Genomic DNA, 27827 nt, shown 5'->3' on the forward strand with positions numbered 1-27827 from the left:
GCATGTGTTTATCTCTGGGCTTTCTATCCTGTTCCATTGATCTATATTTCTGTTTTTGTGTCAGTACCATACTGTCTTGATTACTGTAGCTTTGTAGTATAGTCTGAAGTCCAGGAGCTTGCTTCCTCCAGTTCTGTTTTTCTTTCTCAAGATTGCTTTGGCTATTTGGGGTCTTTTGTCTTTCCATACAAATTGAGAATTTTTTTTTCTAGTTCTGTGAAAAATGCCATTGGTAGTTTGATAGGGATTTCATTGATTCTGTAGATTGCTTTGGATTGTAGAGTCATTTTCACAATGTTGAATCTTCCAATCCAAGAACATGGTATATCTCTCCATCTGTGTGTGTGTGTGTGTTAATGTTACTCTTGCCATATTTGCAAGTACTTTATTTAAAAATGTGTAGTCCCAGGACCAGGAGCTTCTACATCACCCACTAGCTTGTTTCAAATGCAGAATCTGGGCCCCACCCCAAATCACTGAATCTGAATCTGCATTTTAGCGAGTTCTGCTGGTGATTCATATGCACGCTAAAGTTTGGGAAGCACTGCTTTGAAGTACTTTATACTTCCTTTGCAGCTAGTTTTCACTTTTAATGTGTACTATTATAGACTATAGAGAAAACTTCTAAAAAAGGTAGCTTTTGGTCTATCCTTTTTTTTTGTACAAAGGGTAATGTGGTTTCATATGTACAGCAGGATGATTCCATATTTGTATGTATTGAAAAATGATCATCACAATAAATCTAGTTAACATTTTTCACCATACATAGTTACCTTTTTCTTGTGATGAGAACTTTTAAGATCTACTCTCTTAACAACTTTCAAGTACAGTATTGTTAACTATACGATGCTGTACATTACATCCCCATGACTTATTTATTTTATAACGGGGAGTTGGTCCCTTTTAGTCACCTTCACCCATTTTTTTTCTACCCCTTATCCCCTACTCCTGGCAACCACCAAACTGTTCACTGTATATATGAGCTTGGTTGTGGGTTTTTTTTTTTTACTTTTTTGTATTTTTGTTTTTAGATTCCACACATAAGTGAAATTGTGTGGTGTTTGTCTTTCTCTGTCAGATTTATTTCACTTTTTTTGGTCTATCTTTTGAATGCCAGTGATAATTTGAGTAAATGTGGTACAACTGTATTCATATAGGATCCTGTATTAAAATACCTTAGGTGATTTGTAACAAGATAACCATTAATAAAGTCAGCTGGTCTGTTAGATTTTGAGTTTGAATCCTTTGAATTCAGAGATCATTGAAGAATGTGTGTTTTGCACACATGTGTTTGTAACCCAAAACTGTAAAATACTTTCAGGCTATAAATTATTAATTCAGTATAGCCATATGCAGTAAAAATATTGTCTTTTTATTGTAGGAAGTCCTCACTTTGCACAGTAGTGGGGACTATGAAAACAACCATGCACACTGAAACTATGTAAAATAGTCTTAAGAATCAATGGAGGAAATTATGATTGTTCTGACGAAAGAGCTTTAAACTTTTTCAAACATTAAATACTGTTGCTGTTGGTTATAAATGTATAGAGAAATGGAAAAATAATAAATCAACATGGATTTAATACACAGTCATTGTAAACATTAGGAACATCAAGAATTAAAGTGTTTTTTTTAAAAAAAAAAAAAAGCTTATCAAAATTAGTTTGAACAGTGCTTGCCTTCTTTTCATTGTGTAAGCTGTAATTCAGAGTGAACATCTTTTCTATGAGTCAGTGAATTGTCATCCTTCTTTTAAGCTTCCAAACTTTTATCCTTTGTGATTTCAATATCATGAAATATCTCTGAGAGTTCCTTTAATGTAAAGTTTATTGCCAGGGTCACTTCCTCTGAGACATCTTCATCCTTTCATTACAACCACTTTCCTCATTGATGTCAACAAGTTTTCCTTCACTAAGTTCCTCTGGCAGCAGATCTACAGGCTCTCAAATAGTGGCAGGCAGCATTCCCACAGTCAGCTGTTTCTTCTATAATTCCATGTATGTTCAGTTCAAATCCTGCCAAGTTATTTGCACAGTATGCTAAAAGTTTCTGCTACAATGCATGAGTATTACTTGCTGTTATTTCCTGCCATGATGTTTGATTATTTTCAATTGAATGCTTTATGTCATATTTCTTCCAAAACTCAGCTAAAGAAACTGTATGATCTCCAGTTGTAGCATCAATAGCCTCTTCAAAAGTCTGTGTAAGATAACAGGGCTTCAAAGTCGAAATAATTCCTTGGTCCACTGGTTGGATTAATGAAGTTGTTCTTGGTGATAAAAAGCAAATTTTCACATTTTCATCCAAATCTCCAAGAGAAATAAGATGACGAAGAGCATTATCCAACAGGAGTAGTGTTTTAAATGTTAAATTATGGTGCCTATAGTATCTCTCTATAGCCGATTGACAAGAAGGCAACATAACTACAAGACTTACTGTCCGTGTGTGAACTGAATAGTGGATGTGCAGAGACTGATCACTGACAGACTCAAAAAAGTAATATGACTAGTCACTGATCATGATGTACATCTGTTATTTACACAGCGATTTGTGGACTGAAGAGTTAGCAACAAAGTTTGTACTTTATGCAGTTACTCACAGTTAATATACTGAGGTAATTGAAATTTGAGCCATGTTGTTGGGGGACTAATGTTATTTAAGGAAACCATGATAACTGAAATCTGTGCAAAGTAAGGAGTGCCTTACTATGATTCAAGACTAACTTCAAAAATGTTTTCATAAAAGAAAGAAAAATAAGAAACCTTAATTGTATTATTTAATTATTTAATTCTTTGACTTCTACCTCTGAGCATATATCTGAAGTTTTACTTTTGTAACATCTTTGTTGGAGTATAATTGCTTTACAATCATGTGTTAGTTTCTGCTTTAAAACAAAGTGAATCAGTTATACATATACATATGTCCCCATATCTCTTCCCTCTTGTGTCTCCCTCCCTCCCACCCTCCCTATCCCACCCCTCTAGGTGGTCACAAAGCACGGAGCTGATCTCCCTGTGCTATGCAGCTGCTTCCCACTAGCTATCAGTTTTACATTTGGTAGTGTATATATGTACATGCCACTGTCTCACTAGTTTTTATTTTTAAAACTCACTCGTACTTTCATGACCACTTGCTGAGTACATGACCACAAACCATAGATAGAAACCTCTTTCATTCAATTCTACCAAATTTTCTTAGTGTATTATATGTGTATGACAATGTGCTAGACTTTTTTTAAGAAACTAATAATCTGTTACTGGGTTTTCCACATACATTGATTTCTGCCACCACCAATGCATACATACAGAGTCACACAGCCATGTATGTCTGGTACCCATTGACATGACCACCCCTGAATGTGCGGGCCTCAAAGGATTTAGAAATTAATTTCTCAGGGTTCACTAATAAAAAGAGAAAATATTTCCTGAGTGTGTATTTTATGGCAGGTATTGTGCTAAGTTCTTTACTTAAAGTATTTCATGAACTACTCAGAGAAACTGCATGAGGCAGGAATTACTAGTATCGTCACTGCAAATACAAAGAAACTAAGGCCTGTGGAAAAGTAATATGACTTGTCTATACAAAAGGAAAAGCATTTGCCTAAGAGCTATTATTCACAGCTGAATACTGTGTCTCACCACTTCTGGGTTTTAACCACTTGAAGCTGTTAAGGACCATAAATCATGAGTTACCCTGATCAGGGTCAGACTGAACTTGACTGAATTAGATTCTTCCCTGACCCATGAATGACGGGACTTGATTTACCTACTTGTACACAGACTTGTGAACTTATTCCAATCTCTCCATAATGCAAATTTTTCATCTTTAATGAGCATGATCATCATGACCTCCTGTCACCACCCCCTTTTGGCACTGACTTTTCCCCTGCAGTGCAGTGCTAAGTGAATTTCTTCTGAGTGTGAACAGGGAGTGTTCACTTTCCTGGCAATAAATAAAATCAGCTTTGATTTTTGAGCTCTGATCCTTGTTTTATTTTATTTTATTTTTTTTTTTTTATTTTTTATTTATTTTTTGCGGTACGCGGGCCTCTCCCGTTGCGGAGCACAGTCTCTAGACGCGCAGGCTCAGCGGCCATGGCTCATGCGCCCAGCTGCTCCGCGGCATGTGGGATCTTTCCGGACTGGGGCACGAACCCATGTCCCCTGCATCGGCAGGAGGACTCCCAACCACTGCGCCACCAGGGAAGCCCGTTGTTTTATTTTTTGATACCCAAGATAATATGTCTAATAAGTGACAAGACTGGGACACAAATCCATTCTGACTAACTTAAAACCCAAATGCTTAATTTCTGTGTTCACTTGTTAACTAAATTATGGGAATAAATTGCATTCAAGCCAGCTAGTTCCAAGATATAAAAAAGGGAAGTTGATTCTACAAGATTACTCCAGCTAATTCTAATTCATTCTTCCCTTTACAATGGTGAGATCATCAGCCTTGAGGGTTCCTTCCTATTACAGTAAAACAATGATATGAATGGTAATAGCAGTGTAATAATATTAACATCAATGACAGCTTAAATATAGCTAGCGCTTACTCTGTGCCAGGCACTCTTTCTTTCCCAGCTATCTAAAGCCAGACAATGAAATGGCTTGTTCCCTTGTGATAGCTTGAAAGTGTATGCATACAATTCCTTTCTGTAGATTTGGGGTAAAGCAGGCTAAGTTTGGAGTGGTGGAGATTGTGGCAAACTGGAGAGCTGTGCTCATTTGAAGACAGCAGCCATTACTCTGTTTCCATTTTTGTCATGCAAGAATAAAGGCCCAGTATTTGCAGATCTTCTTCTTTTTCAAAAGGCACCAAAAGTCTGGGTCATTATGTAGAGTTTACCACTTTTTAAAATACTATGTAAACCAACCAAAACACATCTGCAGGCTGAAATGAGCCCTGTCCGTAGCCTCTGCTACTGATGCACAGGCTGAGAGGCAAGAAAATAGAGTGGAGCCATATTGTCTGCATTTAGGTACTAGTTTTCCTACTTTGTGTGGCCTTGGACAAGTTACTTAGCCTCTTTATGCCTCAATTTCCTTATGTGTAAGATGGGTTTAAAATAATAGATATCTGCTAGAGTTATTTTAAAGAAAAGAGTAGTTATTTTTATCTCTAAAATGCTTAGTAAAATACCTAGCATTTAATCAGTGTTTTTGTTGTTAATATTTTGCCCCCCTTATCTTCCCTTTCTTGGACCTGCCCTCTATACCCTTCTACCTGCCCATGCCAGTTATATGCACTCATTCCAAGGATATACATTATGAGCCTCTGACTATATGTGACATCTAAGTTGTATAAAAACAAACAAAACCTTTTGTCATTCTCAATGGCTCATTTAAATGACAGGTGAATTAAGAAAGGAGAAAAATGAACTACATTTATTTCAGCAAATTGAACCACTTATTAAATGGTATTGAACATTTGGTTGAACTGATAAATTAACTTATATAATATTATGCAGTCACTAGCTAAATAATTTGGTTGGTGAATTTGAATATATGGCTTTTCCAAAACTTTTGTGCCACATGACCTTTTAAAATGTCTAACTAATGTATTTAATTTTCAGTTTATCTTTATTAGAAGAATTTGACTGTAGCTGTAATGAACTGGAGTCACTACCTTCTACTATTGGCTACCTTCACAGTCTTCGAACGTTAGCAGTCGATGAGAATTTCCTTCCAGAATTACCCAGAGAAGTGAGGAATAAACTTGTTTCTATTAATTTCTTTTAATGAATCTGTTTGGGGATTAAATCTGAACAGGTTCAGTAGCAGTGTAGCTTACGAGTTGAGCTGTGAATGTATACAGGAATTATTTATTTGTTAATCATTCTTTTTTAAATGGCAAGTTATAAGTTCTTATATTTGACTCAGGAAATACATTTGATTTAAACACTGCTTGCCAAAAATAGTAATAAAATATTATAAATTAGTTCATGCTAAGGAATACAATTTTAACTAATCCAACTTATATATTTTGCTTTTAAAAGCAATAAATAAATTTTGAGATAACTATACTTCCAGTTCTAAGTGAAAGCTTTTAATATAAATAAGTTGTTTAAAGTATCATGTTACATAATTGTTTTAACTTCAGGATCCACCAAAATGGTCCATTAGCATTCATCTCTAAATGGGACTTCCATGTATTCATGTCAAGATAAAACTGTGAAGTATATTTTCAATTTAACATTTTCTATTAAATGCTTTCATAATACAGGAACAATAATTCATATATCATTATTTAGAGACAAAAGTTATGAATAAAAATAAAAATACCATTGTAACATTAAATAAAACTAACTTTTCAAAGGAAATATCAACAATATTTCATTTTTGAGTATATATGATCTATTATAAACATAGCTTATTAGTACTTACTCGGATAGACAAAAACAATGATTTATGAAAACAATGAAGCTAACAAGTATTCTAATCATAAAATTAAAAAGAAAATTTTTCCTTCATAATATGTAAAAAAATATGAGATACACAGTCTTAATATCTAAAGGAATATATGTATTATAGACATATTTTAGAGAGTGAGATTATAAAAAATAAAACAATACACATGTTGATAGTCTTTAAAGTGATAAAGAAATTTGTAAATTAAATTACTTTATAAATTATAAATGTTAGTATAAAAAAAGTTTACACTGTGATTCTTTACTTTTTTTTTCTTTTGTTACCCATAGATTGGAAGCTGTAAGAATGTAACAGTTATGTCTCTACGCTCCAATAAACTGGAATTTCTTCCTGAAGAGATTGGACAGATGCAGAAGCTAAGAGTCTTAAATTTGAGTGACAACAGGTATTTCTGCAATATTTCACAATCACATATTAGTTATTTTCTAAAAGCAAATTATTGTTTCTTATCAATAATTTTGAAAAATTTTTCTGTGTCTTATAAAGTATATGGAATGCAAATATTTATATAAGTATGCAAATATCCATTTAGAAAATGGCAGAAGCTAAATTGTTTTTAAACTGATATTTCAAACTTTTATTGTTTGATTATATAGAAACATATATTGTATATTAAAATTATGTAAAATTTATACACCCAAATTTATGTACCAAAACCCTCCCATATGCAGAAAGCATAATATTATGAAAACATGGAAAAATAATTGTAGTGAAAGTCTACAAAATTTATTAATAAAAATATGTCCACAGTTATGTATGTATGCGTACATATATGTTTTCATGTATATATTTATGTCTCCAGTAAATTAACTGAGCTATGTATATACTGTCCACACCACCAGAACACTGGTGAGAATATTGTCAAGAAGCTAGTACTCAAAAGTCATGAGGTTTGCACATTATAGTAAAGACAACCAAATGGTTATTTAATCATGTTCTGAAAAGGATGAACAAAGAAAGGATAGGTCCTCTTCTTGTGACAAAGTTGTTATATGGGTGAATGGGTGAAAATGCTGTTCATCTTTATTTCTACCACAGTCGTCCTCAAATAGGAAAGGATAAAATCAATACTGACTAAAATTAACTTCTAAGAAGATAAAGTGATTGTGGATTAGAATAGACTACTTGAACTCTTTGTTTTCATTGTTTCAGTCAGATAAATGATAATATGAGACTGCAACAAAACTAACAAAGATTAGCTTTTATGGAATCACAGAGAATGTTCAGATTCTAAGGTTTCACTAAGTGTGGGAGTTGTCATTTGTTTGTTGGTTTGTCTAAGAAAAGACTACTAATGTGAATTTCAAAAACCATTCACTTAGTAGCTTAAAATATTCCATGTAAGAAATAAAATCTTATTTTAAAGGCTTTGGAATTTTTTTTTTTTTTAAATCAAGGTGACATGGAAGCTTCATAGCTTGGTGCATCAAGAGTAATTCATGTCAAATCAACCCCATTTCTTGTTTTGACTCTTAATCTACAAGATAATGAAGGAAATGCATTAAATGTTGTGCCCAACTTTCAGTAAGACGTTTTTCAGAATTTTCTAATTATATTCTTGTGAATAAGATTAGAAACATGGTCGTAGAGATACCATAGGAAGATGGATTCCAGTGGATTCAATTACAGTCCCCAGTGGAACCAAGCTCCATTATTGTCAACCTGGAGGGAGGGTTTTCATGGTGAGCTGGAGGTCTCTCCTAAATACTCTGCTCAAATTTTATACGTTAATACTTTACATGATGATATGGAAAATATGCTTATAAAATATTTTTAAATGACCCATAGTTAGGACTCCTAATGGAGTTATTTATCCAACAAATATAGCACATGTGAGTATGTACCATAGGACAACACATTGCTAAATGCCAATGTAAAAGATTTTAATAAGACATTGAGAATCTCATAATAGTAGGAGTTTAAAATACTTCATCTGGCCAGAAATATAAGCTAGTTTGTCTTCTAATACAGTGATTGGAACATAGTATAGAGCCAAATTAATATTTTTAAATTGATGAATTAATCAATGAATCTTAACCTGAGATTAAAATCAACATTCAGTCAAAGCTGAGGCTAAAGTTGAACATCACTGTCAGAGAATAAACTGCTTGCATAAAAGATTAAATATTAAATGTTATCCAAAAGTCATGATTATTCCAATTTTATATTTAAAATGTAATAAATTTTAGAAGTTTGTCATTAGAGTTCAGGAACAATGATTCTTTTACACTGTCAACTGTAAGATTGCTCCTGTGATCAATACACCACACAGTTATGATACTAAATAAATGCTCACTTTCAATGGTGGTCACTGGAAGAATAAGGAAAAATGAGGGTAACATCCTTTTCTGACAGTTTCTTTCCACACTCTACATTTATGATTTGACTGATGATTTATCATGGATATTGTATATGATTCTGGACAGTTTTCCCCTCATGTAATTTTTATGTGGCAGAATTGATATTCTACTTTTAATTCATCTCCACATGATGTAAAAACTTCTCCTCATAACACATTACTTCATAATTTCTGACTTAAATTAAATAACTAAAAAATTAGAAAACTTTAATGGACAGTTTGGTTTAATGTTATAAATGCTAGTATAAAAAATGATTATATTAAAATTAATTGTGATATAATTTAATCCCTGTTATTCTTTATATACTTATTTATGTTTTACAAGTTTCTGTTAGCTCAGAAAGGTTATATATCCTTCCTAAACTTACCTAGCTAATACACAGTCTGTTGATATGTTTCTTGGCTTGTCAATATCTTTTCATATTTATTAAATTATTTGATAGTGCTTAATTGCTTTTGCATATACAATTAACTGCTTCCACAATCCTTATTAATTATTATAACATTTTCCACTTCTGTTCTCAAAATATATTTATTCATCATTTGACTGATAGAATTCCAACATATTAAAGAATTTCAAGGAAATTTTCATTCCAAGTCATATCTAAAATGTTTGTATTTGAAAGTGAACATGCAGAAAATAACAATAAATTCATTGGTGTGCCTTGTTTGTATTATTCACTCTGTTGACTAGCTATGGTGGTAACCCATGTAATGACAATATATTGATCATACACAATTTCAGGGATATCATACAGTATGTTGAAGCAGGCAGTTGGTGATTTGGCCCTCCACAGGCTGAAGCCAAAGCTAAATAGATAATTTTGATTGAATACCAAGGCTGATGCCAACTTCGCTTATCTCAAAGTGCTAATTTTAAAGATTCCCTCTTTGAATATCTATTACACAATATATGAAGGGGAAAGAACAAAAGGACACGCTTTCAGGAGCTGTAAATTCCTTTCGAGGTAAGGTGGAAATGGCCTCTTGCCCTCATAGAGCCTACAATTTTATGGGGATAACAGACAGTAAAAAAATAACCACAAAATTAAACAAAAAATTACAAACTGTGATATGTTCCATGAAAGTGCTTTGAGATTAAACTGAGGAAAGAAATTTAAATGAGGAGACAAGAAAAGCTTCTTTGAGGAACTGACATTTAAGCTGAGAGCTAAAGAATATGTGGAATTGTAGTTAAGTGAAGTATGGGAGAAAGAATATTCCAGACAGAAGAAAAGAGCTTGGCTAATCCTCAGAGTAGGCTGATAGAAGGCCAGTGGAACTAATGGGACTGTCAGGAAAAGAGTAACAAAGAAGCTCTGGAGAGGTTTTGGAGGACCAGATCTTATAAGGTCTGACAAGGCATGTTAACAATTTTCAGTTTTATCCTAGCATTTGAAGAGTTGTAAACTCAAGATTTTCACTTTTAAAAGCTTGCTCAGGCTACTCAATGGAAAAAGAAGTAGAGAGAAGAATGAAACAAATAAGTTACAGTATTTTTAAAAATTCTTCATAAAAATGACATTTATCCATCTTCACCCATGCTATTAGACTTTTCTTATTTTTGCAGATTGAAGAATTTACCATTCTCATTTACCAAACTTAAGGAGCTTGCAGCTTTGTGGCTTTCTGACAATCAGGTAAAAATTTTTATTACCTGATTTATTTTGTTTATTCAAATGAACTACAGTTGAAACTTTGAATTGCTAACTTATTCCCAATAGGTACCTTTGACAATCACTGCAAAATATAGATTCTTTATCCCCTGGAGGAGAGATTTTTGTAAAGGTAATAATTCAAATAAGTATTTCATTGCTGTGGACAAATAGTACTATAGTTCTCACCCCTTTTAAATGCTTCAATCTAGCTTCTACTTCATTTTCAGAGATCTAATACACAAAATGATCATTTTTCTAGGTGGTACATACATGTCCTCAGAGGATGTACTTTAATTATACCTCTGAAGGTAAAGAATAAGAAATCATTACCACAATTCCCACAAGAGGGAATTATTATCCTCCATGTTCCTTTTGTGTGTGTGTGTGTGTGTGTGTGTGTGTGTGCGCTTTTAATTATAATCAACTTAATTCTAAAACTTTATTCAAAAAATTTGTGATGTCTTTTGTTGCTATTACCAGTATCTTCTGTGAAATTGTTTTGATATTAACTCTTATACTTATGAAAATAGATTATAATTGAATTAGTAATTGAGTGTTAATGAATAATTTTATTAACTGGAAAATAAAAAGAAATAGTTGAAGACATCTGATTTACCACCAGAAAAACTGGTGATAGATGATTTTGACATAGTTTATTTTTCTTCTTTTTACTTTTTTCTTGTAATCCTAAAATTTTAAAACATCCTATCCCAAAATATGAATTACCAAGTGAAAACAAATCATCTTGGATTTAGTTTGTTATGATTATTTTCTGAGCATAAAAACAGCATTACTGGTAAATGAACTGTTCAGACATAGGTATTGAGCTACTTTTGTAAAAAATTAAAATAAACTTCTACAAAATGTGAAATATAAGTGTGAGAATAATGTTTGTATTCCTACAGTCATTACAGCACTTTCTTCCATCTACTAAAAAAAATTAGATTGTCCTTCAAATTCAAGTCTTACCAATGGACTGTAGATTTTTCAAAGCATCAATATATCATTATAAATAAATCATTTCTGGAATCAACGTGAACTATGCTAATGGAACAGTATTTTCTACAGTCTTGCATTGTAAAAAAACATCCCCTAATGTCATGATTTATTATTCTTGTGGGAGAATGAACAGAACAGTGGCTGCACCATTTAGCTTTTATTTAGAACAGCGATTTAATGTGTTTCTGACTTAGTTTCATGAGACAAGTTGGTATCCCAAATACCCTTTGTGCTTCACTCTTATTAATAAATGTCATGAAATAAGTGTATTTTAAAACATTAAATAATATTATTTCCAATATGTTTTATAAAAATAGTATATAATGTAAAAGTTCTAAAAAATACCTTCATAAATAGTATTTCTGAAATAAAATTAATAATAGAGAATTAAATGTTACCATCCATAGGTAAATATATTGTGATATATCAAATACAAGGATTGTTGCTTATGTGTATGTGGACCCTGTCTTTGGTTACAAAAATCTCTTTAAAATGAATGCTTATGTTTTAACCTAATTAAATTCATAGATGATCTTGTATAGTATAAATTTGATAGCAAATTCCATTTATTTTTTAGGGCAACAGTTCATGAAAATATAGGACTATACCAAAAGTTTACTTAGTTGAAACAGTTTGACATATTTTGGTCTCTTCAAGATCAAAACTGACATTACTCAATGAAGATGAGTAGGTCTTGTAGAAGAATGTACTAAAGAAAAAGAAAATCTCATTATGAAAACCTTAGAATTTCAAAATATTCCTCTACAATAGTCTTATTTTATGTTATACTTTCTTATTTCATTACCTTTTTCCTTACTTTTCTTTAACTGTTCATTCAGCACAGTGCATCCAGACTATTGACCTTTATGCTATATAAAAGAAATATTCTTTATACTTCCAATCTTATTAATCTAATTTATGTCCTTTGCTTCCAGTCCAAAGCCCTTATCCCTTTACAAACTGAAGCCCATCCAGAAACAAAGCAAAGAGTATTGACTAACTACATGTTTCCACAGCAACCTCGTGGTGATGAAGGTAAACAGTCAGTAGAAATTTCTCCTATGCTTGTATGATTATGAATAAAAGGGATTAATTTTATTCTAATCTCTGGCCAATACTGGCACATGGGCAAGACACATAATTACATGACACACATAAATCATTTGGGGGTTAATGCTAAGCAACTCTAATTATCTTCCATACTGTAATATTCTAAGTAAGATTTCAAAAACATAACTCTTCCTCTTTATATCTGTCATGAAAATAATGTTGACTTTTAGGAGCGACATCTTTTCTTGGTGGATTGCAAAACCCAGGACTAGTTAACCGAAGGTGATACCTAGCCAGTTGAAATGAGCTAAGAAGAGTCAGATCTTAAGTAAGATAAGTTGGTTTATTTCCTGCATTCACGAATTTTATGAATACAATTTAAACATTTAGTCCTGATCTCAGGCCCCAAATTATTTCATGTTAAGAGTCAACCGTAAAGAGATGACTTGCAAACGACTAATTTTTCAAGTTGAGTTTTCCTAAACAATGTCAGCAATTATGATAGGAATAATTTTTGAAAAACTTAAACCTTTTTCAATAATAAAATTTTCTCTTCTATGATCACATTACTCATAAAATTTTTAAAGGAGCTTTATCCTTTACCATTTGAAATTCAGCACAGGCCCCTTAGCTCAAGCCAGCACAGGCTGTCATGCACATTTACCACAGTCTAACAGTAATAGTAATTCTTGAAAGAGTAAACCCACTTTAATCCACCCATGGATTAAATCCACCCAACCCATTTAAAAGAGACCAACTTTTAAAAGAAACTATTTGCTTATGTAGTTATTATTTTCAGGATAACTATAATAAATGTCTTTAGGTTTTTTTACTTAAAAAGGGAAATGAATCATTTTGAAATATTTTAGGATATTTTCATTCAAATTTTGACTTACAGAAGTAGAAAAAGGAAAGATTGTTTCATATGTATTCTTCAGGCTTCAGTAAAATTGATCTTTTGAATTTATGAAAGAAATGCCACTGTGTTTACATAGGGTATAACAAGAGTCTTAAATAAGGATTGTTTTATTCATGCAACTTTACTTACATTTTCATTTTAATATCCCTAGATTAACAAAATATTTCATTTTGAAAGGCTATAGGGGAAAATGAAGTGTCTCATATTTTCTGGCCATTTCTGAGATCTAGTCTGACAGATTAAATCCCTAAATTGTTCCATGGAATGAGGTAGATCTAGTTAGGTAAGATGTGATGTTAAGGAATTAGCCTAGTTTGTTTCACTTTGTTTTCCTTTGAGGAAAGCAGAGTTGGTAACAGAAAAGTTTTCTTGAAATTTAAGCAAGTCACCCTTTGGTTTTTCAAGCAGAAGTGTAATGAGTGAATTTGCAGAAATCCTTGCAACACACAAAGTTTTATATAATAAAGGTTATCCTTTGGGAAGTGCTTTTATTGCATTTTCATGTGATCTTCACAGGATTGTTGCAAAGAAGGTATTACCATTAACCAACATATAAATTAAAGATTGATAAGCCATTTCCTTTCCCTGTTAATTTGAGACACATTTAGATTAATTGAGACCTGAATGTTAAAGACTATTTTCCAAATGCTTTTTTACCATAAAACCAAGCACCACTACATTGCCCCCTACCAGACACACAAAAGAACAATGACAAGAAAGTTTGCAATCTTGGACAGTTTATTGCAAAACCAAAGTTATGTAGTACCTTTTATAACATCCTAATAGCATTTAGTGGTTACAGTTATGGACTCTATAATCACACAGTCATGGTATAGAATCCTGCATTGTCCATGGAGAAGCTGCATGGCTTTGAACAAGTTTCTTAAAACTCAGCTATAGTTTTCTCATTATTAAATTGAGGATTATATTACTTCTACCATGGTGCTGTTTTGAAGATTAATAGAGATAATGGTTTAAAATACCTAATTCAGCTCTATTATCATAATTAGGTTATGGAGAGCTCATTCTCAACACTGGAAAACTTCTCTACCCCAATATATAATTAATGTATACTTAAGAAAGCTGAATGTGAGTTAAGATGTTAAAAGACTATGTAACAAATATGAGGGGAATATTTTCCCTCTTTTTCTTTCTTTCCTTCTTTCTTTTTCTTTCTTTCTTTCCCTCTTTACTTCTTTCTTTCTTTCTGTTTCTTTATTTTTCCTTTTCTTTTTGTATTTGTTTTTAGTACCTATCACCATTTTTTGCATAGCGTACTAAGCTCTGTTAAATAACAATTTATGTTTTTTAAAAAAAGCAATAACACTTTGGAATCTAACTGTAGATTTCCAGTCAGACAGTGACAGCTTTAACCCTACACTGTGGGAAGAACAGAGACAACAACGCATGACTGTTGCCTTTGAATTTGAAGAAAAAAAGGAAGATGATGAAAATGCTGGGAAAGTTAAGGTGAACCTTTTAATTTTTGTTTCCTCTTTCTTCTCATTATTTTTATTTGTTCATTGTTATTATTCAAATAGCCTTTGGGACTAATTGACTGACCTCTGCTAGAAGGTCAGATACATCTTAAAGTCTCATGGTGATACCTTTCATTATAGCAGGATGATGATTTTGGAAGCACTTTTGAGCTTCGGAATGAGACTAACATCCTGACTGAGCAAATTTCATATGCCACCCCATCTTACAGAATAGCAACATGAAAGAGATTCAAGCTGAGAGAAAGCCAAAAAGAAAACAACCTAAAAATCAAACAAAAAAGTCTGGGTGATGGGCTTCACCTTATTACCTCTTTGAAACACTGAAATGTGTTTTTTTTAAATCACTGATCAAGGCAAGGCATCATGCAGACTGTGTGAAGCCAAAATACACATTTATGAAAGAACCAATGGATTAATATATTACATTGGCATTAAAATCTCAGAAAGATTCTATGTCTCTGGAATATTTGAGAAGACTTTATGAGTTTTCTTAAGTGTGAGGACAAGTTTTAATGAAGGTAAGAGCCTAAGAGTAGGTGAGGTCCCTTAGGGAAAATTACTTAAAATTTTTCACCTTAAAGCATATTTTAAAAAATGCTTTATTGGCACTAATCTAAGTCAAGTAACAAGGTCGGAATTTTAAAATCTGTATTTTTACATTATATAAATTTGAAAATAACAGAATTTATATGGATTATATCAACATCAGGTCTTCATGTTATCATCATGGCAACATCTTGAATCTCTCATCAATTTTTTATGGTATTATTTTTGCACTTTTTCCATCATGGATACTAACAGCTCTCACCCTTAGTGACTAATTACATAAGTAATTGTATATGCATCCTATTAATAGATCTGGATTGTGTGATGTGTTCTTTTCTATCCCCTCATTCCCACATTTTCTAAACTTTTTTCTTAAACCAGCATACTCTAGAACCTTACTGGAATTAGTAAGGTAATTGACAAAGCCTACCTATTTCATTGTGGAGAAACCAAAATGGATTCCCAAATCAAAATGACAATTTTATTAAAGATTTGGACTTAAAAAAATGTTTCTAAATGGTTGATTAGTGCTATCTAATAACCAAAGAGACATTTTTTAACTAAAAATAAACAAAAAAAGATCTTTAGAACATTTCCGTTCTTCTTGTAAGGAATTTATATGTTAAATCCAGAACCAATGGATGATGCATTCTATACTGGACCTCTGATTTATTCTTTTACTTCATTGAATGTCAAAAACTACATACTTCTTCCTAAAAAGAAACCTATATTCAAAGGCTCCAAGAAGAAAAGAGTGCATTTAATACTGGTATATGTGTCATTGAAAGCATAAAATATAGCAAATGCAAACAGACATTTAGAAGCCCTGTTTGTGTGTTATGTGATCAAGTTTGATTATAATTAGAGTAGGTTCATTATACTTTAGAGTACATTTTCTCTATGTTTATTTATATTTGATTTATTTTATATATTGGTGAAATAATATGTGTTTCCAAAATCTCAAACTACTTGGTTTTGACCAATTTGAGTATTTCCAATGCCATTGGCTATTGGACAAATTAGAACACAAACAAATGTCTAAATAAATCATCATGGAAGTATGATGATGAATGGAATATGCTGAAATCTTGCACTAAATTAATTATACTCTTCTGGCTCATTACATGTACATTAAATTTAGTACCATGTTACCTTTAATTTACATAAAATTTTAAAGGGAACCACTGACCTATGGCATCAACTTCCAAACAGACTAGAGTATAATGCCCTACTTATAATGTGTTTAGTGTATGAAAGTATGAAAGTTTAGTTTAGTTTAGTTTAGTATGAAAGTGCATTGTGTGAAGAAATTGTGACCCTTTAGCTTCATATGATATTTGTTCTGTTTTATTACATAGAATTAAAACTAATTTTCTGATGGTTGTTTTAAATGCATTACCCAGAATGAAAAAAATAATATCAAGAATAGAAAAATGATAAAGTGAAAGTTTTGCTACAGTGCTCCTCTTTCTCCCAGAAAATGGAGATTCCTTCTCCCACAGGATCACTCCTGCCAAGCCCCCTGGGAAAGGGGCCAGCGTGGGATTACTCTCCAACCTGCCAGACTGTCTGGCGATTGCTGCACACCATGGGCCAGGTGTGATCAGCAGATCCAAGATATGCCCGTCCCCCAGAATGACCCACAGCTGGCATGGGGTTGTATAAGTGGCCTCCAGCAGGAAAGGAGCATGTGTACTCCATTGCCAGTTGCAGCACAATCCACCACTCTTCCCTCTCTAAGTGGCAGACAGGTAGGCCTAGGTGTTTGGGGTAGGAGAATCCCTTACGTAGAGGCAACCTTGGAACAGTGGTTTACGGGGTATGTTCTGCATGATTTGGGGTAAGAAATGTTGATCATATAGAAACCTTTCAATTGCCAGTGTTTGATCCCAGTTTAATTTTTTATTCATTGACATTGGCAATGGGGTGGGGAGAACTGAGCCAGAGGGGGAGGGAACATCAATATGATGTGCCTACTGGTGGGATATCTGGCATGGTTTTTAAGTTGGGTGCTTCATTTTTATTTATGTTCTTATTTTTCAAGATTTTTATTTAAAGTGTGGGAATACCAATAGTCGGGCAGAATGTTGATGACACTACTGATGCAATCTAAATTGTCCCCAGACATACACACATTTTTTTGTAATATCAATTCTGAGGGAGATTAAATAACTAAAACTTGATTCTAAAACAGCATGAGATTTGACTTGAAATTTGCTGAGAGTGGACTTTGAGCCCAAAGATGGACATCTGTTGAAAAGCATCAATTTCCTTTTAATTTGAAGGCACAGATGATGAGAATTCCTGTAAGAGAAGATTGGCCTGGGAATTCTGGCATATAGGGCTTCCTTATCTCAGTGGGTGTGGTATTGAAGAGTTTAATGAAAAAAAATCTTAATGGGATGTGGAAGAACACTACATATTTTGTAAACCTTATCCACATGTAATGGACTAAATTCTTATTCTGTGTATATATTCTTTCTACAATATATGGCAAGTTGAGAATCCTAACTAAAATTGCTATAGGTTTCCTTTCTATGTAAAATGTTCCAATTAATTCCTAGAAAAAGATATTTAACAATAATAACCAAAGCATTAACTATTATTTCTCTTACTGGAATTTACAGTCAAATCAAATGATAATTTAATCATTATATAAGAAAAGCATAGTTCTTTGTGAATTCAAGGTATCACTTCTAAATGCCCTAGCTATTAACATTATTTCTTTCTTCATTGCTAAATCTTTGGGAGTCTCCAACATCTTGCAGCTACTATTTGCATTTACTGCACTTTCTTAAGATCTGAGATATATAGAATGTTGTGAAACACTTCTATTTTCCAAAATAAAATAACATTTCAGTAAAAATATTGGATTTTAATAAAATGTACCTGTAAAATGAGCAAATACTTTATGGTGAGTGATAAACACAACATTTTGGTAAGAACATAATTGACAAATTTTTCCTACCTATTACATATATTCTGTATTAGAATAAGGGAATATTTATAGCCTATATATTTAGCAATATAAAGAAACTAACTGGGCATTACTGAACTATTAACATAATTGTGTTTATGATCATAGCTATTCATTTCTGAAGCACTTCACACATGCATTGAAAAGTAGAGAGGCAAAACAATCTGTAGAAGTGTATAAAATATGCTTTTAGAGAGCTTACAAACATAACAGAATTATAAAATACTATACTTTCATTTTTTTAATTATAAAATATTATGTTAACTTTATGTTTTAAAAATTGAAATTATCTTATTTAACTCAATAAAATTCACACTTTAGATTTACCCTATTTCTTCCACAAAATTGTACAAATATATGCTGTACCTATACCAGAGAATAGCTCTGAGCCAAGTAACACTTGTGAAGCATAAGCTTTGGAGTTAGACCTGAGGTTGAATATGGGCATTGATTCCTGTAGCTGTATCACCTTCAAGTAACTTACACCATCTGAGCCCCTGTTTTCCTTCTGTAAAATGGTAACAGATGCCACAAATGTGTTGTGAAATTAAAATGAGATTTAATTATAATTAATTATAGATTTTAATTAATATTATTAATTATAACTATTTATTATTCATTTATAATTAAATCCATATGGTAAATAATAAAATAAGTATTGTTTATTATATAAATAACTAATAATAATTAGTTTTATATATTCCTATAAAACACTTTGCATGGTGCCTATCACATGGCAGATAATGAGTAAATGATAGTTATTGCTGCATACAACCTGAAAAAAATCCAGTTACAGGTATTATAGTTAGACATATATATAATAAAACTAGATTGCCAAAGACTCCAGATTCAAAAATTACATGAGAAGAATCTGATATTAGAAATAGTATCTAATCTCTGCATAGAAATTATACATTTTCAAGGGACTTCACATTTATTATCTCATTCGAGCTCTAGATTAACCCAAGATATTATCATTCCATTTTACATGAGTAGAAACTGAACAGAAAGATTGTGGCTGATAGCTAGTTGCAGGTAAATCTGTGGCTTTAATTTGGGTCTTCTGACTCTAAGTCCAGTAAATTCTGCTAGTAGACTAGTAAATGGGAAGCAAGTAGCTTATTGTATAGGTGGAACAAATCCAAGTTTTATGAGACCTGAAGCTTCCACAATTTGGAGAGGAGCCTCTTTAAGGAAAAGAATATAAAATAACCATGTAAATACATAAGTAAGGCCCCTTACAAGGCTTTGGAAAGAGCCCGTGCAGGTGACAGACCCTAAAGCTTAAGTTTCATTAGCTTAATGGCAATTCCACTTTTATTTCTACATTTAAATATTTTTACACAGATAAAGTGCCCAAATATATTCTCATGATGTGACCAAAATATAACATTAATTTGGTTATAAAATAACCAGAAAATATTGGTACCATGGCCATTAGCAAATAGCCCTCTGTGTCAGAAGGGACACAGCATCTACAAAAATTAGATTACATTACTCCATGTATTTAATTCTAAGAAAGAACACGTCCCAGGGGGCTTCCCTGGTGGTGCAGTGGTTAAGAATCCACCTGCCAATGCACAGGACATGGGTTCGAGCCCTGGTCCGGGAAGATCCCACATGCCGCGGAGCAACTAAGCCCATGCGCCACAACTACTGGGCCTGTGCTCTAGAGCCCGCGAGCCACAACTACTGAAGCCCATGCACCTAGGACCCGTGCTCTGCCATGAGAGAAGCCACCGCAATGAGAAGCCTGCGCACCACAACGAAGAGTAGCCCCCACTCACCGCAACTAGAGAAAGCCCATGTGCAGCAACCAAGACCCAACACAGCGAAAAATAAATAAATAAATAAATTTATTTTAAAAAAAAAGAACACATCCCATTTTTTGCCTTTGATTCAATTTAGAAGTGTAGTTTTAATATTGAGGATTGTTTAAGGTGTGTAGAATTTTAATTTAAGAACCTATTTGAAAGTAATTTTTCATTCATATTAAAAATTAAAAGATGTTCTTAATTGGCATAATAGTCACACCATTCTACAATTTACATTTTTTAAATGTAGTTTTTTGACTTTTAAGTCCTTTGATATCAAGGACTTTTAAACAAGTTCAACAATATAATGTTTAAACTTAGATCCAATTTGTGATTAATATTTCTAATACCAATTTAAACAGCAGATCCAAGAATGCATTCATCCCAATGGATTTTGTCTAGCATGGCTATCATTCTTTTTATGTTTATTTAAGAATGCATTATAAAGTACCCTGAGATATACTTATATTACACTCTAACAACTTATACTTTTGTTTTTTGGTAGTCTTTTTTTCTTGGGTTATATTTTTGTAGCTTTGTTTATATTATTAACTTCATCCTATTTGTTTCAGCATATTAAAGATTAAATTACATTTCAATGAGATTTACACTAACAAATTTACATGGTTTTTCACCAGCTTCCCGAAAATTTCTTGGAAAAATAATTTTGTAACTTTAGTTCTGAAAAGAATGTTAAAAATCATCTAGTGAAGTCCAATCCCAGTATCTGACATGGACAGAGAGCCACAGGAAGATGAAATACTAGAATAACAAAGTTGGTGGATTTGCTAAAACTGCAGATGAGCAAAAGTGTTTGAATTCATATTTATAATCCACAGATCTATGTCACTATCATAGTTTCTTACATCCCATGTGTTACATAGGTGTGGAGGGGGTGGGTATGTGTGTGCCCCACCCTCTTTCCCTTTTTATCTCTCATCCCCCTCTTTCTTCTTACCCTTTCAGCTTCTCTTCCACCTCTGCCCTCCCCCAACGCACCCTCACACACACTTTCCCCAACACATACTCACCACTATCACGTAAATCATTCCATTTTGTAAAGTTGGTTCTACTCAGATTCAAAAAGACATGACTATTGGATTAAACCAAGCCAAGTAAATATGCCCCTTATTTTTCTTCCCACTCCATTTTAATCAGCCTGGATAATTTGTATCTATTCCATTTTAAGTATATTTTAAGTACTCTGAAGGTGGGATATTCTGTATGGAATGTCTGATATTTTCTCTCTCTGAATTAAATGTGAAGAATAATTATATATATATATATATATATATATAATTATTATACATATTTACCTAGAATATCCTAGACAATGTTCTCAATTTTTTATTTCTCTTTATTGTAAGATGTAACCTATAAAGCATGTTACTTTATTATGGTAAAAACTAAATATAAAAGCCTCCTTGAAGGATTTTTTTTTTTAGTTATTAACAAGAATTAGCTACCCTACCTTTTGATGTAACATGCTAATTAACACAGAGCTGGTGCATATTGGATGGCAGATACTGTCAACTCCCCATTTTTTAATACATGATAACTCACTTGTAAATCTTTTGGGGTCTTCTCCCATCACCTGCATTGATATTCCAAAGATATTTTTAATGTCAAAATGATTCTTTTTAAATAATTAAGATAGGTAAGGGAACAGCCTCTAAAGTATAAAAGCAGCTGATAGTAACTTGATTAAACTTTTCAGAGATTACCAATCACTTAAGTGTTTGACCTACTGCTATTTCAACCATCTATAGAGTAGACCTAAACATAAGATATAATCCAAAAATTGTTTTTAATCTAGAAAGGTGGCCAGGGGTGGGGAGAAGTCCCAGGAGGCAGAATGTGAAAAGAACACTGTGTGTTCTACCCTACAACACAGTTTTTCAGCCAGCTCAACACTCACTATATTGCATTTGGTTATATTACTGCACATAAAATGGCGTAGTTTTGTGAACATGCTTGCTGAAGGTATTTTTATGTTAAATTTCTTTTTACAAACTTCTAGGTTGAAATAAACCTAAAACGATATCCAACTCCTTACCCAGAGGATTTAAAGAATATGGTAAAATCTGTTCAAAATCTGGTGGGTAAGCCAAGCCATGGAGTGCGTGTTGAGAATTCAAATCCAACTGCTAACACGGAGCAAACTGTGAAAGAAAAATACGAACACAAGTGGCCTGTAGCCCCAAAGGAGATTACAGTGGAGGTATTTCAAGGTTATTGGTAATTGCCAGTGTGGTTTGGATTTTTTGGAATTACTAAATGATATGTTTTTTTAACTGAACAGATCTTCCTTGATAAGTGCATTTTTTCCTAATGTATAAATGAGTCTCTCTACTCTTCCAAACTATGAAGGTTGCATTTAATAAATGCACCTTCATGGCGTAAAATCATTAATACAGCTCCAAAAGTTCCAATACACACAGAAGGAATAATTTGCTCACCCAGGTAGGCCTGGCCAGTAAGTGCATTAAATCATTTTCATCATATTCCTTTGACTACCCCAAACTTTTATTGTATGAGTCATTAGAAAAACCTAAATGAAGTTATTATTATGCAAAAACAGTAAAATTCTTGATCAGATTTAGAGCCAATTTTTAAAAATGTTTTTGTGTTTGGGTTACACCGTTTATAGGAAACACTATTACATAAAAAGGGGCAATAACTTTGAAATTTAGCTTTACGGAATCTAATATGAAGCTTAGTTTCTATATTTTAGAATGAATTAGATATTTATCCTTATCAATTTGTGTGGTCTGAAAAGAATTCAACTACATTTATGCCACCTCTGTACTATTTCATCTACTCTTCAGCTAATTTGGTTATCATCTTTTAATCTTCATTAGAAACATAATTGATATGAGTACATCTAGAAGTTCCTGTACCTACTGCTCAAAAATCTAGGTTGACAAAACTCTTTTACAAATCTGCGTTCAAAGCATCAGTTTTTTGCATTAAACACCAACTGTATATTTAGCACTGTGCTAAACACTGTGAGAGAGAGAAAAGAAATATGAAATGTGTGAATAGTCCCCAAATAATTGAGAGCCTAGCCAGGTAAACTTAACACAGATGAAGCCATTAGAGAATGTATTATATAAAACATGATAACATCATTGGTTGTGTGATGGAGAATATAATACTCTAAGAAAGTGGAGTGATAAGCAGTCACTGCCAAGCACTTTAAAAGTTATGTGAAATGCTTAAGATTGAACTGCATATTAAAGATTAGGTGATTCTTTTAAAGTCAAAAAGAGAAGAAGGCATTCTAGGCAAAGAGAAAAGAAAGCTTAAGCAAAAATAAGCGTGGTGTGCATATCTGCCAGTGGAAGTACAAGCCTGACCCAAAAGAGAGGAATATAGCTGGATATCTAGGGAAGAAAATTTAAGTAAATATTTATTTTCATTGCTTTTTTCATTTTGCTTATAAAACTCATATTATTGTACTTTTTCATCTCTAAAACATTACAGATATACTATAGCAAAGCAACATACTTTTCTTTTATCTCTAAGATACTGCAATAATATAAAAAGGAGGAAAACTAACATTTAGTGGGTACACCCTAAATACACATACACTTTATATTTATATCTCATGTCATCACAGTTTAACATCAATATAACTGTAAGGTCATGATAACCCACAAACTGAATAACTACTGCAAAATACGTAGATCCTAAAATTGCTTACTACAGGGATGGGAGAGATGAGACAAAGATGGCTTTGGTCATGAATTTAATAATATCCCAATAGTAAAAAAAAAAATCTTAAAATTGTCCCACAAGCACTTCAAACTTAACAAATCCAAATTAATTTTAATGTTTCCTCCTCAAACTTGCTTCTGCTTCAGTATAATTGGTCTTGATCTCAGCTGGCACCATTATCTACCGGTTCACTCAAGCTAGAAATTTGGGAGGCATCTTGATTTCTTCTTCCTTTTTTCTCCCCACTCCCTGCCCCTTCCAATCACTACTCCTATACATTTTCATCTAAGTATATCTCCTCTATCTCTTCAGGTCCTCAACTCTGTCCTGCATTTCTGTAAAAACTGTCAATTTTTTGGCTTACCTTGTCCCAAGCCCCCCATTGCCTTGCTAATGATCTTCTTAAACACACATCTAATCTTGTCCTCCTTAAAAAAAACACTATAGTGACTTTGTATTGCCTATCTAATCTTCTTAATTTGCTAAAGTAGCCAAGCTAAGTAAGATTGAAGCTCAACTTTCAGCTTCATATTTATTTCTATGATTCGCCCCACTTTTTCTTAGTTTTCTTCATCTACTAGCCTTTTCCTCTTGAATAGAAATTTCACTGATAATATCAATATTTTTTCTAAAATTGAGATTTTAGATCTTCTATGCCCAACTTTTAGCCATCCTAGGGCTAGGAGATGTCCTTTTCTGTATCATCCTCCCTTCTCATTACTGCATCCAAATTAAGGGGCCCTAATTCTATTCTACTTCCAGATATAATAAATACAAATAACCAAGTGTCTAGCTGATCAGTGTATACTATGCATTTTTATTATATGTTTTACCTGTGCCTGCCATTTTTGGGTCATCATTATTTAGATCATGCTACCAAGAAGGTGGAAGAGGGCATCACACACTGTATGACATATTTATCCATGTTGTTAAATATGGAAAACCAAGAAAAAACAAACAGAGGTAAGCAGAAGCAAAAGCAGAAAACAGAAAGAAGCAAGGTAAATAGGTTACAAATGCAGCAGAGAAAGAGGGAAAAGGAAAGATATATCATTTATTGATCACTTTCTATTTGCAACCCTATGCCAAGAGTTTTAACCTAGAGAATATGGCCAAGAGAACCATAAGAACAAGGAGGTCAGAGAGATATGAAGGTTCTCCTCTGCTCCCATTTTCCTTCATACATGCCTTGTGCAGATTACATTTGTTTTTCCCCCAGTATCAGTCCATTTGGATGGCTATAACAGAAAACCATAGACTGGGTGACTTAGAAACAGTTTTTAAGGAGCCAGATTTTATTTATGTGTAAAAATCAAAGCCTATGAGACTTAAAATCAAATTTTCAAAGGCTCAAAAGTATCAGGGGTTAATATACAGTGATAGCCAAGAAATACCTGACAGTTCCAATTATTATTGTTAGGTCTGAACAACTTAGTAAATACTTATGCCCCACTTAGTGGCTATTTGAAAAAACAATACACATAAATTGAAAGAGAAAATAATAGTTTTAGTTCATTCTTAAATAACCAAAACTACTTACTCATGGAATGTGTGCACCTGTTGGACACCACCTGCCTTCTCAAACCTTGGAATCATATTGGGTACTACAACTCTAATTTCACATTGATTTTCGAGTGGCACTTGATTATTTTTTATCACAGCAACCACCAAAAACCCAGATTCACACAGACTATTAATCAAAAGAAGTGTGCAATCTAACGTTGAAACTGAGAGCTACCTCAAGGTAGCAGTTCTCACAGTATCTGACTGATGTCAAGTATTGCTTTTTTCCCCTCAAATATTTAAAGTAACCCATGTGTCCCTGTGAATTAGCAACAGCACTGTGAGTGCCTCAAGAGCACAGTTTTCAGAACGGGGGAAAGGACTTAAGTGTAGAAGACATGAATTCAAAGTCTGACTCCACCTTGTTACCAATTGTATGACCTTGACAAGTCACTGAAACTTTTCTGAGCCTTGGTTTCTTATCTTTAAAAATACAGATAATAATAACAGTCTTTCAGAGATTTTGTGGAGATGAAATCAGATGAGAATATTTATAACAGTTCTGAGCACAGTTCGTGGCACAGAGGAAATCTGCAGTAAATGACCATTCCTTTCCCATCCACAAGAGAGGGAGACCCTGCCACATTCTCCTTTAATACTTCTGTGAGTCGCTAGCTTGCATTAACCACTTTCATAAAGGAAGGCACTTTTCCATTTCTTAGGAGACTCAGTCCAATTTCTCTCTGTAGAGGAATCACATCTTTCTCCAGGAAAAAGAGAATAGTCAATTACCCTTGAAAGTTTCCTTAAATGCTTTTATTAATGCCTTTATTTATTTTGACTCGAAAGCTCAGGCATAAGCTTTCTTCCCCCTTTGACTTCTACCTTAGGCTTTAGGCTCCCTTTCACTACAGCAGTGTCAGCCAAGATTTAGTTTGACCAGTGGAAGGGCAATGGGGTTAAAAAAAAATAAAATTTTTACCTTTTCTTTCCCCTCAATCTCTGTCCCCTCACCAGAAAAAAATATGGCTCAATTTACTTACAATGGGAACTCCACTAAATTTGATTCCCTACTAGTAACTTCCACTGTCTTCACCCAAAGAAGTAGTCCCAAAAGCTTCACCCACTTTTCCAACATGAACTTGATTCTTCCAGCTATTTATAAAAGACTTTATAGAGGCAAAGCCAATTATTAATTTCCTTTGTTGGATAGTTAACTTTGTTATGTGAAGCCCATTTGAGAAGTGAGCTTTTCTTAGGATAGACAATATAGCATATACAGTATCCCATAGAAGACCTTCGAGAAGAACAGATTCCAGTTCAAATCCCAGCTCTACCACCTATTAAGATTGTGACTTGAAATTATTAGCTTACCTCCCTGAACTTCCATTTCTTTACTTGTAAAACAAAGGTGATAATAATAAACAACTTAAAATAATAAATAACATTAAAAATAAGATTATCATTTAAATAATCAACAGGGACAAAATATAGTGTTTAGCCTAGTAACACAATAGTAGACAGGTAATAGATTCTTCTTAACTGATGACCACCATCATCATCATCATCATCATTTTGTTCATAAACATAAGAGAGTCTAACTGGGTCAGTGTAAATCCATTACTCTTGCTTCAGTAGTAGTCCTCTACCTAGGTGGAGGACCACAGAATTCTAGAGAAGAGATATAAGTTCGTGATTAGCTGATATCATTCTTCCCAGTCATGAGGGCTCTTTTTTGATTCAAAATAGAAATTCTTGAGCAGCGTCAGAGACTAGAATTTAAGTCAAACTATAGCTGCCATGCAGAGATCCAGTCACAATTGTGAGATACAAGTGTAAATGTTTGATCTATACATAAAAGATAACTTGAGTACCGAATGTGTAAGGCATAAGGGGAAAAAAAAGTAGTGAAATCCTTAACTATATTTACATTTCTGTACTTATACAACTATTTTGTTTATTTGTTTTTGACTAAAACAAAATGCTTATAGTTCTATATTAAAATGTCATAAGAATATTTCCTTTTTAAAATATTATTTCAACAAATAAGTTATATTGATATTTATAGAATGTTAGTATTAGACAGAAATTTGCACTAATTCTTATTATCTATTACCCTCATTTTATTGATAAATTGAATAAGATCCAGAGAGTTACAGTGACTTGCTCAAGGCAACCTGATTAATAAGTGGTAAAGCAGGAATAAAACAGAAATATGCCACTTTGTAACTGAAAAATTTTTGAAAGTCTTAACATATTTTATGCCTTTCATAGTACCATTTCTCAAACTTGCATCTGCTTCTACTTAATACATGTCTCTAAAGATGTGTGAAGGCTTTTACTCTATTCTCT

At 32.9% G+C, this 27827-nt stretch overlaps 1 protein-coding gene across 3 annotated transcripts in view; it reads left to right on the plus strand.

The window, feature by feature from the left end:
* Nucleotides 1–27827, plus strand: part of LRRC7 (leucine rich repeat containing 7) — a 374132-nt gene that overhangs the window by 257954 nt on the left and 88351 nt on the right. For all 3 annotated transcript variants that reach the window (XM_024734618.1, XM_024734620.1, XM_024734619.1), the window contains 7 exons: nucleotides 5576–5705; nucleotides 6701–6816; nucleotides 10361–10430; nucleotides 12383–12482; nucleotides 14762–14886; nucleotides 16964–17212; nucleotides 22273–22473. In XM_024734618.1, the coding sequence (XP_024590386.1) occupies nucleotides 5576–5705; nucleotides 6701–6816; nucleotides 10361–10430; nucleotides 12383–12482; nucleotides 14762–14886; nucleotides 16964–17212; nucleotides 22273–22473 (991 nt within the window). The remainder of the gene's footprint in view (nucleotides 1–5575; nucleotides 5706–6700; nucleotides 6817–10360; nucleotides 10431–12382; nucleotides 12483–14761; nucleotides 14887–16963; nucleotides 17213–22272; nucleotides 22474–27827) is intronic.

The sequence above is a fragment of the Neophocaena asiaeorientalis genome, unplaced genomic scaffold (assembly GCF_003031525.2).
Source record: "Neophocaena asiaeorientalis asiaeorientalis breed wild unplaced genomic scaffold, Neophocaena_asiaeorientalis_V1.1 scaffold15, whole genome shotgun sequence".
Lineage (NCBI taxonomy): Eukaryota > Metazoa > Chordata > Mammalia > Artiodactyla > Phocoenidae > Neophocaena > Neophocaena asiaeorientalis.